The following is a 17,159-nucleotide window of genomic DNA, read 5'->3' as shown; positions in this document are numbered from 1 at the left end:
GAAAGAGTGAACCAAACAAATGTGCAATTGTGCTCAAATAGTCTTTACAAATAAGGGGATAATCTCTGAGGAGTTAACTATAGTTTTTTGTTGTGATGACAGTTGGTACTGTTTTCCCCAGTAGGATGTTGTGTTAGGCTATTGTTCTCTCCAGCATGGATTTGTTTAGCTGAATTATAAAATCTGTAAAACTTTATCTAAAATTGTTTAACAAGATTTTTTTAAAACACTTTTTTTTTTTTTAAGGCAGGGATTCATGTTTGCTTGCATGTATCACTGAGAATCAGCCTGCACGCTATTTCTTTAGAAAGCAAACTAGTGAGAAGTTGAATGCATAGGCAGCAGTTTAGCACAGAATTTTTGAGGGGCATCTGTCTCTGAAAGCATGTAGCTTTTTTTATTTGTGAGCAGATCTAGATTTTTCCCTGTTAGTGACTGCTCTGAGTTCAATACCTTTTTATCGCAATATGTGGCCAGTTCAGTTTCCTTCTCTACAAGTCATCCTTTCTTGCTTATTTTTAGCCTCACTGAAATTCAAACAGTCATCTTTGTTTCTGTTCCTGTTTTGTATACTGATATTGTTGGATAACTTCAAAGATGTCAAAGCAGTGAGAAGAGGTATTGTTGATATAAGCTCCCTCTGCTGGTTAGTTCTGCAGTAGAAATAAAGCTGTATGGTATAGAGTTGTTTATCACTGAATCATGCAACAGAAATGAAAAGATAGGTAAAAGCAGTGATATACAATGTTTCTAAAAGCAACTAGCTACCAGACGCCCAAGTTTAAGCTTACGACTTTTATACTTGTAAGGTTTTTAATTTCAATTAACTTAAAATCTAGATGTTGATATGTGACAGATACTTCTTAGAACAGCTGCTGCCATGTTGCATACAGAATCTGAATGATAGCTTGAGAGAAAATATATTGAGACAGCTATTTGCATACAGATTAAAATAACTCCACTACTTCGGACTCCATTTGGTACATTTGCTACTACATTGCACTTACAGACTTTCAGTTAAGGTGCGGGTGTTGCATAGGAGCGGGGTCCAGGCCTCTACGTGATTATCAGGAGAAGTAAACAATGAATTTAGCTCTCTTATTGATGCAGTACAGGAAGGGTGAGTGAAGGACACTGTGTTTCTTTGTGCAACTGCTTGCAGGGACATGACCGAAGTCTCCTAGATCAGCCTTTCGTAGCAAGGATTTGCCCAGAGGAAACTCTGCACACGCTTTCCCTTCCCATATTCAGACAAACGTTGCTCAGGGATGAAGCTTGAGTGTGATTGGTGTGATAGGTAATCACAATATTGCAGTGTCTACCCATTTGGGAAGTGTGCAGTATGTCTTAGAGGATGCTAAAATTAATTGGGTTTCTGTTTTGTTAACACAGAGTTGCTTTACTGACATCTCCATTTACAGTTCTATATGTAAACATATATTCCCCAAATACTTTTTTCCTACTATAGACCTTTTTTTTTTTTTTTTTTTTCCCCCCCCTCCTGTGGAAAATAGAACCTTTATTAGAAAACTAGGAAAGTAGATAAGGTTGTTAAGGAATCCATCTTTAAAAGAGGGAAAAGGTGGTGCTTATGCTTAGATTGGGCATTTATTTCTGTGGAAAATGGAGAATAAGTAGTTAAAACAGCTTTCTATATGCAGCTAAGGCTAAGAAACAGTAGTCTGTGTATAACTTCCAAATTTTTGTGTTATCTCACTCATAAACATAAACAAAAATAGCTGCTGTTGCTACTGTAAAAATGTTGCAACTGAATGTACTCCAGCAAATGGCAGCATCTAAGGACAATATTTGTAGAGGGGAAAAGGGTGTGTGTTTGGGGAGAAACAGTACATATTACATAAAAGGCAAGAGGTGTTTTTTGTTTGCTTGTTTTTGTTTTTAAGAATTTTTGTTGCTAAACCTAGAGAGACTTTAGGATTGAGATTTATTAAAGAAACTAACCTGCCAGTGGCAGATGAGTTATTGTTGAAAACCTTTTAGGAAAAACCTTTGAAATAACTTTGTAGGATTGTAGTAATGGTTGAAATTGGAAAAATACAGCATTGTTTTAGTTAAAGCAGTGTTACAACTGTCAAAAATTGTAATGTTCTTCATCTGTGGATGGAGTCCATTGCTCATGTCTTCAATCTGGAAAGTCTTGTGTGCTTGAAAGCTTTTCTTTTATCTACTGGTATTAGTTTGTCTGACAAGATATCCACTTGAGCTTTGAGGTAGGGGAAATGCCGTGTAACTTGCATAGGTCTTGGCAGTGCTTGGAAAGGTGTTGTCAAAGAGGAGTGGTTAAGTGAGTCATACAGTAGTGGAAAATAAGCCAGGCGGATTAAAGACCTAGTGCAAAGATCAGAAAGAAAGAGATGAAGTAGCACGTTTTAAGCTGGTTACCTTTAGAGTAGAATAAGTTCTTAGGGTGCTGTAAAACTTCTTAATGTTAATTTACTAGGACATTCTCCATCAAAATAACGTTTTGTCTTCAGGTCTTGACATGTTTGTGCCTTGCCAATCGTATATTGTATGAGGCAAATTAAATAGGTAAAGTCAGAAGGGACAATTACTTGGTCTGCTCAAAAGATCAAGTCCTCACTCTCCTTTTAATTGATTAATAGTGTCATATGTTAAAAGATTTGCCAAAGTGAGGTAGCAGATCTTAGCAGCTAACTAGCCTGAGTTTATAACTGGACTAGAAATTAAGAAAGCTTAAATGCATTCAAATCTGTTTACCTGTGCAGAATGTGCGGTGGTCTTGGCATCAGGTAGACTTTCAAAAGCTGTTCTACAAATACATCTGTTATGAGTGTGCCATCTGGAGACTTCAGGTGTTTTCAAGACCTGCTTCAAATGTGAAATGTAGTGTGAAGTCAGGCTCTTAGTGAGAGAGGTGCCTATAGAGCAGAGATGGGTTTGTTGGAGCAATGTTATGAAATTTCATAAGGAGATAAATCTAGGTTTTGTTTGTGTTGGGTTTTTTTTGTACACTTACTTTCACTGTGACCTCAGTGTTTCTCAAACTTTTAAAAAATAATAATAATAAAACCCCTCCTCCCCAAAACCATCTGCACTGAATAACCTGTATTTTAGGATTGACTGCTGGTCTTGAATAGCTTTCTGAAGCCGTGTCTTGGTTGTCAGCACAGTTTTGAGAACCAAGCATCAGAAGCAAAGGAAAGAGGCTCTCTTGTGTTCTCACTGTGGTCCATATCTGATACCCAGGCATCAAACCTGACTTGAAAGCAACAAAGCAAAGAATAGGGTGATGGGATAGAACTGGAGCGAACAAATTAAAAGAAAAGAACTAAATGTTGATGAGAGGATGGCATCTGGATAGAGACTGTGTTTCTTACCCTTTGAATGACCCCTTAGCGTTTTGTTGGGTTTTTTTAGTGGTTTGTTATGATTTGTATCACATCACTGACATTCTCCACCTAGTGCTTTTCAGATTTCACAAAATGCTGTCAGTGGCAGAATCCCTTCAGGGTATGAGCAATGTTACAATTTTTATCTGCAGGATTGAAGGCCTAAATAAGCTCTGTAGGTTTGTGTTGACTGCCAGCTTTGTTCTTGAGCTAGTGCAGTTGCCCTAAGGAAACTGGGAAAAAGGAGCATTGTGGAAGGATGGATTGCATACATCTGTGTTCATTGACAGATGATGTCTATACCCGGTCATGTTTCCAGCTTTTAAAGTGGTCCAGCTTGTTTCTAAGCAACAGATTATGAAAATTTCACTTCATCACTTTTCCCTGATGTGTTTGACTACTTAACTATACAAACTCATGAGTCTATTTCATGCCTTTGTGCTCTCACAGATAGTTTTTGACCATAATAAAAGCTTTTGATTGTGCAAGAGATGGTAGATTTGGGTCATATGCTCAACAGCCCCTGCTTTATTTTTATTTGCGGGTTTCACATATACATCAACACCTTGCTTACATGTCGTATATAAGTTGTAAGACTACAAAAAGTTTCACAAATGAAAATATTATAAATGGGAATTCCAACTGAAATTCCCTCTGATAATGCTCTCAGAAATCCACTCTGCCACCAGTGGATATTTGCTAGGTCACAAACTTTTAGTGTTTGCTTGTAGAACAGCAGATGTTCAGCTGTAGTGAATACAGTTTACTTAAATATCCTGTTAAGAAAAGATCTGTTCTTCCAATGTCCTACCAGTGACTTGCTACTTTTTCACCTTAATATGTGGAAATATAATTCCATATTTCGTATGGAATAGAATGTTATACCTTCAGAGACACAACATATGTCTTTTCTCTCATTTAAAGGAAATCATCTTATTACCCGTTGATGAAAGTGCAAAATACACTTTTAATAAGCTTTTGGTTTTATTACAGCAATGTCATCTTACTTGTAGAAACGTCATGACACACAGCAGCATCATGGTGGATGTAGGCAAGTGGCCAATATTTACCTTACTGTCACCTCAAGAAATAGCATCTATTCGGAAAGCATGTGTGTTTGGTACATCAGCCAATGAAGCTATATACATAACGCACAATGATGAGGTAAGGTTGTAATAAAGTGGAACATATGCTCTACAATCAGTTGTTTTCAGGGTCCACTGAATACTTGTAAATTAATAGCTTCTTAAAAGCATTGTGTGAAATTTGTATATTTCAAAGCATATTGGATGTAACTTGTAAGGTTTGGGTTTTTTTAAGTCTTATATGGGGGCAATATAGATGGAGTATTTAGAAAACTTACAAATGACAAAAGCCAGGATGGATTACATGCACTTTTGAAGATGGTCAGAATTTGAAATAAGTTGCGGTAGCTTGAAATTAAGTGCAAGCACTCCAGGTATGAAGATACAAAATGAGGTGATGGCTTGCTAAGTAACAATACAGCAGGAGTTTATCTATGGATTTTAATGATTCAGAAACTCCATGTGAGTTAGCATTGTGCTGTTGAAAGAAAACAAACCAGATGTTCTGCAGTATATTAATGGGAGGGTTGTTTGTAAGACTAGGATTTTTTTTCTTTTTTTTCCCCCCCCCCCCAAGTTCTATTAAAGCTGCCTGTAGGATGAGCCTCTCATAGTGTAGCTGTGGCTGTTCTTTACAAACTGCTTTTAAAAGAAGATGGTGTCTTCCACTTTCACAGTTTAACAGTTTTTATAGTACAGTTCCTGCAAATGAGAAGCATAGCTCCCAGGCCTGCACGGATCTGAAGAATTCAGACTCATCAGTTAACTTTCAAAGTGTCCCCATGCTGACTCTTGAGCTTATTAACTTACATGAAGGAAGTCTCCGGCTCTCAAGAGTCCATGGCAAAACTCCGTCCTGGCTTTATGAAGACGTGGATATTACAACATCTGTGCATACTTGAGTATGAATCACTTGAAATGACTGTTCCTCTGTTTTTCAGGTATTTGTTTTCGGACTGAATTGCAGTAATTGTTTGGGAACTGGAGATAATCAGAGCACAATAGTACCAAAGAAATTAGAAGCCTTATGCGGAAAGAAGGTTTCCAGTCTCAGTTATGGAAGTGGACCCCATGTTGTACTTTGCACTGAAGGTAGAAAATGAATATTTGGTGTAGAAACATAAGTTACAGATTTTAAGTTCCACTTGCATTTAACAAGAATGGATTAAGGTGTAATTGTATTAACTTGTTAATTGGTTAATGTACACTAAGGGGTTCTCATTGGTCTTAAGTGGAACTAAATGTATTCTGTAATAGGTAAAGTAAGTTTCTGTTACATTTCCATTATGTTGCAACTATAGAGTTTTACTCTGTCATTTATGACATACTCAGTCTTACCTGTGCACTTCCGTGTATTTCCACAATAAATCTAGAGATTATACTGTGAGATATGTATATAAAATAGTTGTATACTGAGTACATATTTTTTTAGTATACAGACGATTGTTGTAGTAGTTTTACTATTTGTTACTGTCCTTTCATTTTCATGGTGGCATTTTCTAATTTCTTAGAATTCTATCTATCTTAACTTCCTTGGAATTTTTGGTGCTTTTATCACAAATATTTTCGCAGATGGTGAAGTGTATGCTTGGGGACATAATGGTTACAGCCAGCTTGGGAATGGCACAACCAATCAGGGCATTACTCCTGTTCAAGTTTGCACAAATCTGTTAATAAAGAAAGTGGTGGAAGTAGCCTGTGGCTCTCATCATTCCATGGCGCTGTCGTTTGATGGGGATGTAAGTTGAAACCTGTTCAATCCTCTTAATCTCCTTGAAGTGAATAGCGCAGGTGACCTTGCAGTCTGAAGTTCTCTCTTTCTCTACAGTGTAGTTACAACATAAACTTTTCTCCTGCTGCCTCAAACTAGGGTGTCCTTTCCTTCAGAACAGACTTGAAAACAACTCAAAAAAACCCCACCCACAAACCCCAATAAAAACCCCCAACCCAACCACAAAAGCAAAGGAATAAAAGGCTAATAAACTTTTCTGTCTTTCATTTGTTGTACATCTCACAGGCACTAGACCAGAAAGCTGTGCCACTTACAGGTGAAAGGATGGTTTGTAAGGTGCAAAATGTAACATTGTTATTTGTTTGCAGTTCTGTTATTTAAGGGGTATGTTGAGTTGTTTGTATTCACTGGTTAGCCTTTAGTCTGTTTCTTGTAATCTTCATGATTTCCACACTGGCACTGTGAAAGAATGTTGCTCTGCACGCCCCTGAATACCTCTGTGTGTAGCTAATGAAAGAACACTTGGTTTTGTCCAAGTCTCCTTTATGCTATTTGTTGACATGGTTTTAGGCTATATGTCATGGGAAACGTGCAATTAGTTTCCAGTTAGTCAGATTTGACTAGTGTGTGTGTATCCGATTTGAGTTGCATGTTCCTGCATGGAGGAAAGCCTGGTTTCAGCTCTGCTTTAACAAAAGAGTTATAATTTTAAAACCTTCCTAACAGTGAAAATAGAAACTACAATTCTTTCCATCCTGGTAATCTGAGCATGTCTGTGCTAGGATTCAGTATGCAGTAGTCATAGTGCAACAGTAATACAAAGTAGCAAGTCAGTATTTTGAAGGTAGGAAAGAGACACTGGGTTAATTTAAGTGATCTGTGTTGTGTCTAAAAGGAGAGCCGATGCCTAGGAAAAATCTTCATGCTGTCACATTTGACTTGGCTAATCTGTAAGGTTTGGTTTGCATACAGGAAGGTGAGGGTGTTCATGTACTTGTTAAACTAGTGGTGCCAGCTGCTGTGTGGTAGCTGCCTGTGATGACCCTGCCATCTCTTGTAATAAATGTAACATGCTTGAAATCTCAATGGAAGCACGGAAGCTTCTTTGTATTTACTGTGGACTTGATATTTGCAGCTTGCTCGCCATTGTGGCTAGTTAATGTACTATAAATCTATCCCTAGCGTACCTTGCAGTACGCTATTTGTGCTCAGAGGTTTCATCTGTATAAGAATTGATTATACTGAAAGCACTGAAATGTGTTGAGTAGGGCTTTATTTACAGAAAGATTTGGCTGCAAAAACCCTTGTGACTTGATTTATCTGGATATTGTGGTTTAACCCCAGCGAGCAGCTCAGCCCCATGCAGCCACTTGCTCGCTTCCCCACGGTGGGATGGGGGAGAGAATCGGAAGGGTGACAGTGAGAAAACTTGTGAATTGAGATAAAGACAGTTTAATAGGGAAAGCAAAAGCTGCGCACGCAAGCAAAGCAAAACAAGGAATTCATTCACTACTTCCCATCAGCAGACAGCCATCTCCAGGAAAGCAGGGCTCCATCACACATAACGGTGACTTGGGAAGGCAAATGCCATTGGTCTGAACGTCCCCCCCCCTTCCTTCTTCCTCCAGCTTTATATGCTGAGCATGACATCATATGGTATGGAATATCCCTTTGGTTAGGTGGGGTCAGCTGTCCCAGCAGCCATGTGTACTCCCAAACTACTCACTGGTGGGGTGGGGTGAGAAGCAGAAAAGGCCTTGACTCCGTGTAACCACTGCTCAGCAGTAGTGAAAACACCCCTGTGTTATCAACGCTGATTCCAGCACAAATCCAAAACATAGACCCATGCTAGCTACTGTGAAGAAAATTAATTCTACCCCAGCCAAAACCAGCACACTGGAGTTTCAGAGAGGCATTGAAGTTGGAAATATTTGTGGAAATGTTTAGCATAATTGATTTGTACAGTTGGCTCAGTGCAATTTTAATGCCATGCAAATTTAAAAAAAACAAAGTATCCTAATGATAGACTTAAAGGACTGCAGACATTCATGCTTCTCTGAGAAAGGAAACCTTCTGAGATTCTCTACCTTAATTTTTTTTCCATGTTACTGAAATTAAGGTATTTTATAGAGCATCTTCAAGTATTCAGTAGGAATCAAAGATCCGGTAAATACAAGTAACAGAAAGCAAAGGACTAATGCTTTCTTTTGTTCATACTAGACATGGTAAACTAATTATGTTGCTGGGAGGTTTTTTGTTCTTGTATTTGGTGGGGGTTTTGTTGCTTGGTGTGTTTTGGGTTTTTGGTGGTTTGTGGGTTTTCTTTTTTGTGGCAGGGGAGGTGTTTATTTCTAATTACTTTTGATTTGGTGTCACAGTAAACAGGTGGCTGTTGGCATCAAAAGGTGTGCAGACTTCACATTAGGGTATCTTCTGTCAGTGTGCTTTTACTGACTAGCATATCTGTGGCTGGGTAGTTCCAAGAGAACAAACTTTTTGACTAGGTGAAGCACCAGGGGTTGAACTATCAGAAATAGTTTTGTTCCAAGCTGTGGGTGTGTATGCACATAATAAAAATGGAAGGAACTGAAAATATGAAGCTGTAAAATTATTATTGTTATTATTTTTTTATAGCAAACTACTTCCCTGTCTTCTGGAATTTTAGAGTAAAGAAACCAATATTTTTGTTTCTATTATTACTAGTTTGCCATTGACAAACTTTGAACTGTCAGAGATGGTGCTTTTTTGTTAATGCCATTGTGTAAAGGAGTTTTGCTACCATGAAATATGGGCTGACAAAACCAACTCCTTTCACAGCTCTTGAAGATAGAAAAGATGTATGACGAGTGTCCAGCAATAACCCAGTTTAGAGTTCTATAAAGAAAACTCAATAGCTGTAAATTGGGGAGTTCAGATTGTCTCGGAAACAAATAACATTCTGGCTTGCATTTCTTTTTCCAACATTGTAAAAGTATAAAGACAGTCCACTCACTATGCTCTTTATTTTATAGTCTAACTTAGATTTAATAAGGAAATATGTTCCTTTTGCTTTCTCTTGTAGTCAGATGTTCTGGCTGTATCAAGAAGCTGAAAAAAGTGTTATGTTCATATTTACTAGATCAGTCTTATTGCTGTTTATAGTTTTCAGCTGTTGAAAATTAATTTTAAGCATTTTTGCTTATTAAATAGGGTAGTTTACCCAATCTGATATTGACTATAATAAGATTATAGTTTATTACTATTATTAAGGCTTAAACTGCTGGTTTTTGTTTGTTTGTTTTTATGGACAGCTGTACGCTTGGGGCTATAATAACTGTGGTCAAGTTGGATCTGGATCTACAGCAAACCAGCCAACTCCTCGCAGAGTTTCAAACTGTTTACAGGGTAAAATGGTCGTTGGCATTGCTTGTGGTCAGACCTCCTCCATGGCTGTAGTAAACAACGGTGAGGTAAGCATCACTTCATTCTCATGTTCTGTCTCTTACCTAAAATTAGGGGGTTAATGTCTGAACATGAAGAAATACTGGCATCGAGTGGTCAAGTTAGAGAGTTATACTGAAAGTTATATAGATTTATACTGATAACTTCTGAGAGAACAGTTGAAGGAAAACTCTGCAATTAACTGGAGATTCTGTCTGTACACTAAACGTTCCATCTTATGGCAAAGACTGTAGTGGAACATAATTCTGACTGAGTTTGCAACTGCAAGAATTTGAACAGTTGTATTAAGCATGTCTGTCTTCCTTATTTCAATAGATTGTTTAACATATGTCTTAATTAGAATTTTGAAAGTGTGCACAATTAAATAGTTAACCTTTCTGCAAGAATACACTGACTGATCCTGGTTCTTAAACACATTGCTTAATTGCCAGCAACAAAACCAAACTAAGATTTTGAACATTGCCCTAGTCTTGTGCAATTGTTCTGTTTCACATAAGTTTATGGTGCTATCTTGCTTCTAGGTATGAACTGTAACCTCAATTTTACTACATTTCACTGAACTCTGAGTGTAGCATGTCTTTGTGACTGGAGGGACTGTAAAAGTCCCTGCAGTTGAGATGACCTTTCATTGTATTTACTTTTGTCTTGATGTGTCCACTATAACAAAACTAAAGGAAAAAATTAGAGCTGAACTGGGGACTTCAGTTTAAACTAATCTAATGGCTAATCAGTTGATCAGAATAACTAATTCCTTGTTTTCTTTAAAAAAAGAAAAAGCAATAAGGAGAAAGGGAGGTGTAAATGTAAACTAAAATGTTGACTCTATAGGAGACATTTTGGTGTATTTTAAGTCTATTGCAAAATTCCTAGTACTTCAAAAACATTTTAGAAAGCTTCTTTAAAAGGTAAATGCAGGATTGAAAAGTTGAATACAGTCCGTCATTGCAGCATATTTAATATTTCAGCCTTCTGTATGTTGCTCTTGAAGTAGTATACGGTTTTGTAAGAAGATGTACTTTTTTGACTTGTGCTTGATACTAGTCTTAAGTGTTCTATACTTCTACAGAGGAGTGGCTTAATTTTACTTTCCTTTTGCAATCAGGTTTATGGCTGGGGTTACAATGGTAACGGTCAGCTAGGTCTTGGAAACAACGGCAATCAACTAACGCCATGCAGAGTGGCAGCATTACATGGTGTGTGTATACTCCAGGTATGGCTAATGCGGAAACGAAAATGCACTCATGTTGCTAGCATCTTCTAAAACAGTATCTTTGGAATCTTACACCTGCTTCTAGATTTCACAGTTGAAATACTGGGGGTTTTTTGGGTTCGGTTATTTTTTTTTAGCTCCTATAAATTAGGTTTATAAAAAGTGCAAGTAAGCTGCAAAATACTTGCTTTTGTAAGTATTCTGAATGATTTAAAGTTAGCTAATTAACTAGAAGTAAGTTATGCTACGGATACAAATTGCATCTTTGTTACAAAGCTGAATGAATGAAATGCACTTGGCAAAGACAAGAAATGAAGGGGAACAAGAAAACCAAGATGATCAAATTAAATTCTACATTAGTATTAGCCTTTCAGAAGTGAGGGGAGAGGGGAAAAAATGAGTCATGGGTGTGGGGTGGGTTGGTTGGTTGTTGTTTTGGTTTATTTTTTTCTGAGCTAAAGAATAAAACTGAAAATTGGGATTTCCCTAGGTTTTTAGTAAGGTTATGTGGAGTTCCATGTGGTAACTTGGGCTGAATGGTTGTTGGCTGTTGAACTGCAGCTTTCATCGTTTGTGTAGTATTGAAAATATCAAATTCTCAAAGTATTTCAGAGTTGCGAGACATGATGATGAAGCTCACTGTTCTTCGTGTGAAGAGTCTGCAACTGAAAGCAAGTAAAGGCTAGGGAGACTTTGCAAGAGCGCAGTAAATCATTTAGGAGTAACCAATGGATGCTAAATTAATGAAGTTGGGACTTTTCCAGTACTTACAGTTAACTTATTTTGTGTTAGCTTTAAGTACTGAGAAATAACTCATTGTAGCACTAAATGAAGAATGCCTGAGATATTTAACATCAGCTAGACTAAGGTAATGTGTGCGGTAATTTTGTTTCTCTTCTCTGTATTGTTTAGTAGTAATGCTTATACGTTTACTTACAGATTGCCTGTGGCTATGCGCACACACTAGCACTAACAGATGAGGGTTTGCTCTATGCCTGGGGAGCTAACACTTATGGGCAGCTGGGAACTGGCAATAAAAGTAACCAGCTAAGCCCGGTGCAGATCATGATGGAAAAAGAAAGGTAATCTTGCTGAAGCTGTTTCTGGATTGATAAGTCTGAGCACGTGTTATGCAGTCTCTAGCACTGGAAGCATGCGTGTTTAGGGCTTGGTGGATTGTTTTTCTATTGCTAATGTTAAAAGCATAGGAAAGGATGGTAATCTACTGTTTAGTATAGACTGCATGCTGCTTTCTATCTGTATTGATTATTGAAAGTAAACATACTTTGTATTTACCTGATACTGAGAGATAATGAATAAGTGTCAGGCTATTCTAAATATGGTTCCTTTGATTAAAAATCTGGAGCTATGAAATTGATAAGCCAAGCTTTTTTTAAGCTGCGTTAAGGCCTACGTTAAAAAAAAAAAAAAAAAAAAGACACAAAAAAACCCCAAAAACAAAAGGAGGGGGCAAGGAAGTGCCACCTTTGTAAAAAATGTTTTCTGAAAGGCTGACAATAGCCAGCCATGAGAACAGAACTTGATTTGCAAAGTTGCTAGAGCTAAGGGCAGATAATACTACTTTTATCAGTGGTACCAGTCCATAGTTTGTAGTTTCTTAGCTTCCTAGACTCATAAAAGAATAACCCTTACCCTTGTCCGCCCTCTTTCAGCACACTTGTCATCCTCATATTTGGGATGGTTCTTCTGCTGTTCACCTGGAAGCTTGGACCTCAGTCCCATTCTCTGGACCAATGTGTATATGTATAGATTAACGTGCCTCAGTTTGGAAACCTCTTAGTCTATAAATCCCTTAACCTGTAAATCTCTTAATTTGTAATCTCCTCTTAACTAGGAAACACTTGTGGTTGGTTTTTTCTCCTCCATTTCTGAACTGTTTTCTGGGAAGTCATTCCTATTTTTTCCCTGTTCCTCACACTAACATCAAATTAAAAGCTGCACAATACTGAGATTATTTAAAAAGCTTAAAAAAATGGGGGAGGGGAAAGAAGAAAGGAACCATCACAATAGAAACAGCTGAGGTGAGGCTGGCTTGTCTGTGAAAGAACTGACACTAGCAATGCAAAATGAAATATTCTTTAAAAAAGCACTGGAAGAAAAGTGTCTATGTTTGCAAATAGATCAACTTTGTTTTCTTAGTGATTTATTTCTTGAGTGAACTAGGAAGGAACTGTTGCATTTAGAACTATATGGGAACTCAAGCATGGGGTTATAATGAAACTGGCATTTGTCCAGTGACTCAAGGAGGGAGAAAATATCCTAGAACTTCTGCTTGGAATCTAAGGGAGAGATAAGTCACTTGAACTTACTCATCTTGCTTGACTTGGCTTCTTGGAAACAGTGCTATAAGTGGGTGAGCTGTCATCTCCCATGAAGCATATTAATTTCCTGGTCCTTTCATTTATATTACTCTTTTGTCATTTATGTGTAATGCTGGTGACAGTTCCTTAGGAGGTGGCATTTGATGCTGTCTTGAAGAATACTGCACATTGAGCTTGTAAGGAACTTTTAGACTTTATTTTGTGTTAGCTTGGAGGAACAGTTATGAAGGTCAGCTTCCTGAATTTTGATGTTAGGTATATGCTTAACATGTTATCCTGTACATGTACTGTAAGTATACTGTACGTGTACTACACATGTTTTATAGTACATGTTCTACTATGCTGCTTAGGTATAGTATAGTTACTCTAAAAATAAGAATCTGTTTTGCTAAGGAAAGAAAGTTTGGGGAAGGAAGTAGTTTAGGTGGATAGTTATGATGGACAACAAGTTGTCCTTAAAATAATTACTTTATGATCTCTTAGGCAGAGGTGCTGAAATACCTCAATGTGGCATAGGGGTTCGTAGGTTGATAATGGTCTAAACCAACCTACCAGTCCTTTGTCTGCCAGAAATTGATATGTATACTGAAAGTTATCCTGAAATAATTTTTGCACTTCAAACGTGGGCTTTGCACTAAAAAAGCTTTTTGCATAAAAAGCTCTCTTCATGGATATTGTTCTGTAAAGGAATAAACATTTTGATATGTATATTCTTAGGCTGTTTGGGAAGACCTTTATTTGTCCCGGTTGATCTGTTTCTGGCACAAAAGCATGAAATCCTCTGATGCATTTTTAGCATGGAGGAAGAAAAGAGGAAAGCATAGCTTTTATTTTGAATTAATGCTGAAAATTCTTCTGGTTTATGCTTATCATATGAACAGAGACACTAGAAATGTCCTTGCAGTCCATTTAATGGAAGGGATATTCTTCTCAGTTCTTGCAATGTTTCAGATGGCAAGATAGGGATTGCGTGAGCAATGGGAGAACAGAACAGATAAGTGTGCATCAGCAGCTCTAATATTTTAAAGAAGTATGTGAGGTGGGTGAGCATACTTTATAGACTTATTTTAAAAAACAACTATAGCTCTTCAAGAATGTGGAGTTAAGTGTGTGTATTCACCTCCCCTCAAATGAAGCACTGTCCATGTTCCATGCTGAATCTCAGTGTTGAGGAAAGGAAACTTAACAGCAAAATAAGAAGTCAGAAATACAGGCAGTAGGTCAGATCTCTGTCTACATACAAAAAACAGGTTAAACGTGGGGTAGAAGGGTTTCATAATAAAGCATTTATTGAAAAATACATAGGATCTAAATCTCAAAATGAGAGAATTTTTACATCATCTGTTTGAAAGAAGTTTTGAAAAATGCTCTGCAAAAATCTTATTAGTGCAACTTTCCTGCCTGTTCCCTAATGAATTTTCATAAGCTCCATAAGCATTTCTTCTTGAGAATGTCTGATGTGCATTGGTTTTAAAGGGGAAAACGAAAACTGTTTTGCTTCATGCCTTTCCCATGGTTATAGAAGAAAAGGAGGAATGTCAACTGATGATAATAACATAATTAAAGCAGTATCTGATTACAAAAAAATCTACGAGCAATCTGAAAATGTCATTGCCGTTTTAAAATATTGATTCATTCAGACAGTTTCATATTCATGCAGGACAAAGAAAGTACTACAGAAGTGTAGATGCATAGTTTGGTTAGCTGTTATTTTGGTAAAGCATTTGGGAAGTCGCTTGATTCTGTACCTGCAAGTATCTTACAAGGTTTCTTCTGTTTCCCAGGGTTGTGGAGATTGCAGCCTGCCACTCTGCTCACACGTCGGCTGCCAAGACCCAGAGCGGCCAGGTGTACATGTGGGGCCAGTGCCGTGGGCAGTCAGTGATCCTTCCCCACCTCACTCACTTTGCCTGCACTGACGATGTGTTTGCTTGCTTTGCTACCCCTGCCGTTATGTGGCGCCTTCTATCAGTAGGTGAGAACCAGCTCCGATATGGTAGCCAGTGCTATAATCTCTGTGTACATTTGTAGTGATTAGTATATCTGTGGCAGGATAGTTCCTGCTTTAAGGAGAACTGGCAATTAAAACTACCTCTTTTAGCTAGGTTTTTTTTCTTCTGAAGAAAACAGTCTACTTCAGCAGCTAAGGATCCGGAATAGGGTTAACAGGATTGTTTGTTTGTCACCTTGAGAGAACCCTGTTTTACCATTGCATTGTGAATATTGTGTATTTCCTACGTTTGTATTGCTTGAGCTCCAGTTCAGGACTGGGAAAGACTCCTGGATCATTAAACATAACTTTTTTTTCTCTTAAAACTATTCCTACTTGGAAGACTGTTCCTAATGCTTGTTACTTTGGTATCTAACAGCTTTGAATTAGAAGTGTTGTCCCTCCTTAGTATTTACCCTTCCAATAGGAATATGAAGGAACGAATCTCCCTTCTATATTTCACATTAGGAAAGTAAAGTAACAGAATTCCAAGTTTTCATTTTGTGATATGATTTCTCTCAATGTGACTTAGTTTGACTTTCCCCAAAGACAAGCAGACTTGTAAATAGTAGTCCCTGTATAGCAAGACCCTAATATAATTGTTTTCTCTGTTGGAACTCTCTTCTTATACTGCCTTGGATTGTGCTTTGGGATGCAGTCTCTGTGACCAACAAATGAGCCCAAGCCTTTCTTCTTGCCTATCTTTGATTCACATACTGCTAATTCTTAATTGACACTAAATATGCTATTAAGTGCTTAGCTTGTACTTCCTTGAAAATGTGAAGGTGTTTTCATGTTCAAAACATGAAGACGTTTTCACTGTAGATCTGCTGCTTCAGTTCTCAAGATCGTTTAGGAGATCTAATCTGTTTTCACATTGACCACGGATCCTAATTTTGCTAGTCCCCGTACAAAACTGGTTTTGTGGAGGGATTGCATCCTAAGTAAACTTTCTTCAGACTCAGACTTTATCTTTGCATGTGGCTTGTCCTAACCCAGCTTCTCCATCTTAACTTCTCATTTAGCACGTTACCACATTTGTAGAGGCCCAGATAACAGCATCTCTTCTATAAAGGAAAGCTGAATAGTTTTACTAAAGAGAGAGAAGATTAACTTGGAATGACCTGCTTCTGGGTAAATCCAAGTCTTATTTTATCCCACTTCTCACTTTCTCCATTCTCTAATCCTCTATGATAGGTGTTAGTCTTGCCCTCTGTAGAGGTCTGATGGTCATCCAGGTCTGTTGCCTCTTGCTGTTAGTGAAGGCTGTTTAAATGACATCTCCAGTTTCAGTACCTTACAAGTTCTTAATATTTATGAAGTATTCCCAGACTGAGTATAACAAGGTATTTGAGTTTGGTACCTGCATTTTAATTCCTCTTAGCCTTTAGGGGGATTCTTCCCCTCTTATTCTGATAATCCTACTTACTGAATATTTAAATCAAAAGCAGTAATTCGGGGGGCATTTTTAATTTCCGTTTTCCATATGCATTTTTTCCTTCCCCACCTTTTTTATTCATACAGGTTAAAAACCACCCAACTTTTCTTTTCGTGGTTTTTTTGGGTTTTGTTTTTTTTTTTTTTTTTTCTTAGTCAGAGTTAACTCTGCATAAAGGTTATTGTTCTACTTCCTATTATGATGACTCTGCCAAAAAAATGAATCAGTCACTCAGGGTTGCCTGTGGTGAAGTACAAATCTGTAGCCTTTTTTGAGGAATGAACTTTAGGTATTTGCAGTGAAAGTTGATCTGCTGCATAGCTTAAGCTAAGCTGATGACCTAGAAAAAAAAAAATCACATGAGCAAATGGAGGGGGATTGGAGTATGGTTTAGTTAGCCCTGATGAGATGCAGGTTCTGTGGATGATCCATGTTAATCGGAGGAGTGTATGGTCTTTTGTGGCACAAACATGACTTAGACAGCGAGATCAAGTGCACCCTCAGCAAGTTTGCAGATGACACCAAACTGAGTGGTGCGGTTGACACACCA

At 37.7% G+C, this 17,159-nt stretch overlaps 1 protein-coding gene across 4 annotated transcripts in view; it reads left to right on the top strand.

Annotated features, from left to right (window-relative positions):
* Window positions 1–17,159, top strand: part of RCBTB1 (RCC1 and BTB domain containing protein 1) — a 31,729-nt gene that overhangs the window by 1,607 nt on the left and 12,963 nt on the right. For all 4 annotated transcript variants that reach the window (XM_035900325.1, XM_009644796.2, XM_035900324.1 and 1 more), the window contains exons 2-8: window positions 4,365–4,535; window positions 5,398–5,548; window positions 6,029–6,195; window positions 9,479–9,637; window positions 10,732–10,839; window positions 11,779–11,921; window positions 14,966–15,156. In XM_035900325.1, the coding sequence (XP_035756218.1) occupies window positions 4,392–4,535; window positions 5,398–5,548; window positions 6,029–6,195; window positions 9,479–9,637; window positions 10,732–10,839; window positions 11,779–11,921; window positions 14,966–15,156 (1,063 nt within the window). In that variant the 5' untranslated portion in view covers window positions 4,365–4,391. The remainder of the gene's footprint in view (window positions 1–4,364; window positions 4,536–5,397; window positions 5,549–6,028; window positions 6,196–9,478; window positions 9,638–10,731; window positions 10,840–11,778; window positions 11,922–14,965; window positions 15,157–17,159) is intronic.

Source organism: Egretta garzetta, unplaced genomic scaffold (assembly GCF_000687185.1).
Source record: "Egretta garzetta isolate BGI_Z169 unplaced genomic scaffold, ASM68718v1 scaffold268, whole genome shotgun sequence".
NCBI classification, from domain to species: Eukaryota; Metazoa; Chordata; class Aves; order Pelecaniformes; family Ardeidae; genus Egretta; species Egretta garzetta.
This window is presented reverse-complemented; position numbering and strand designations above follow the sequence as displayed.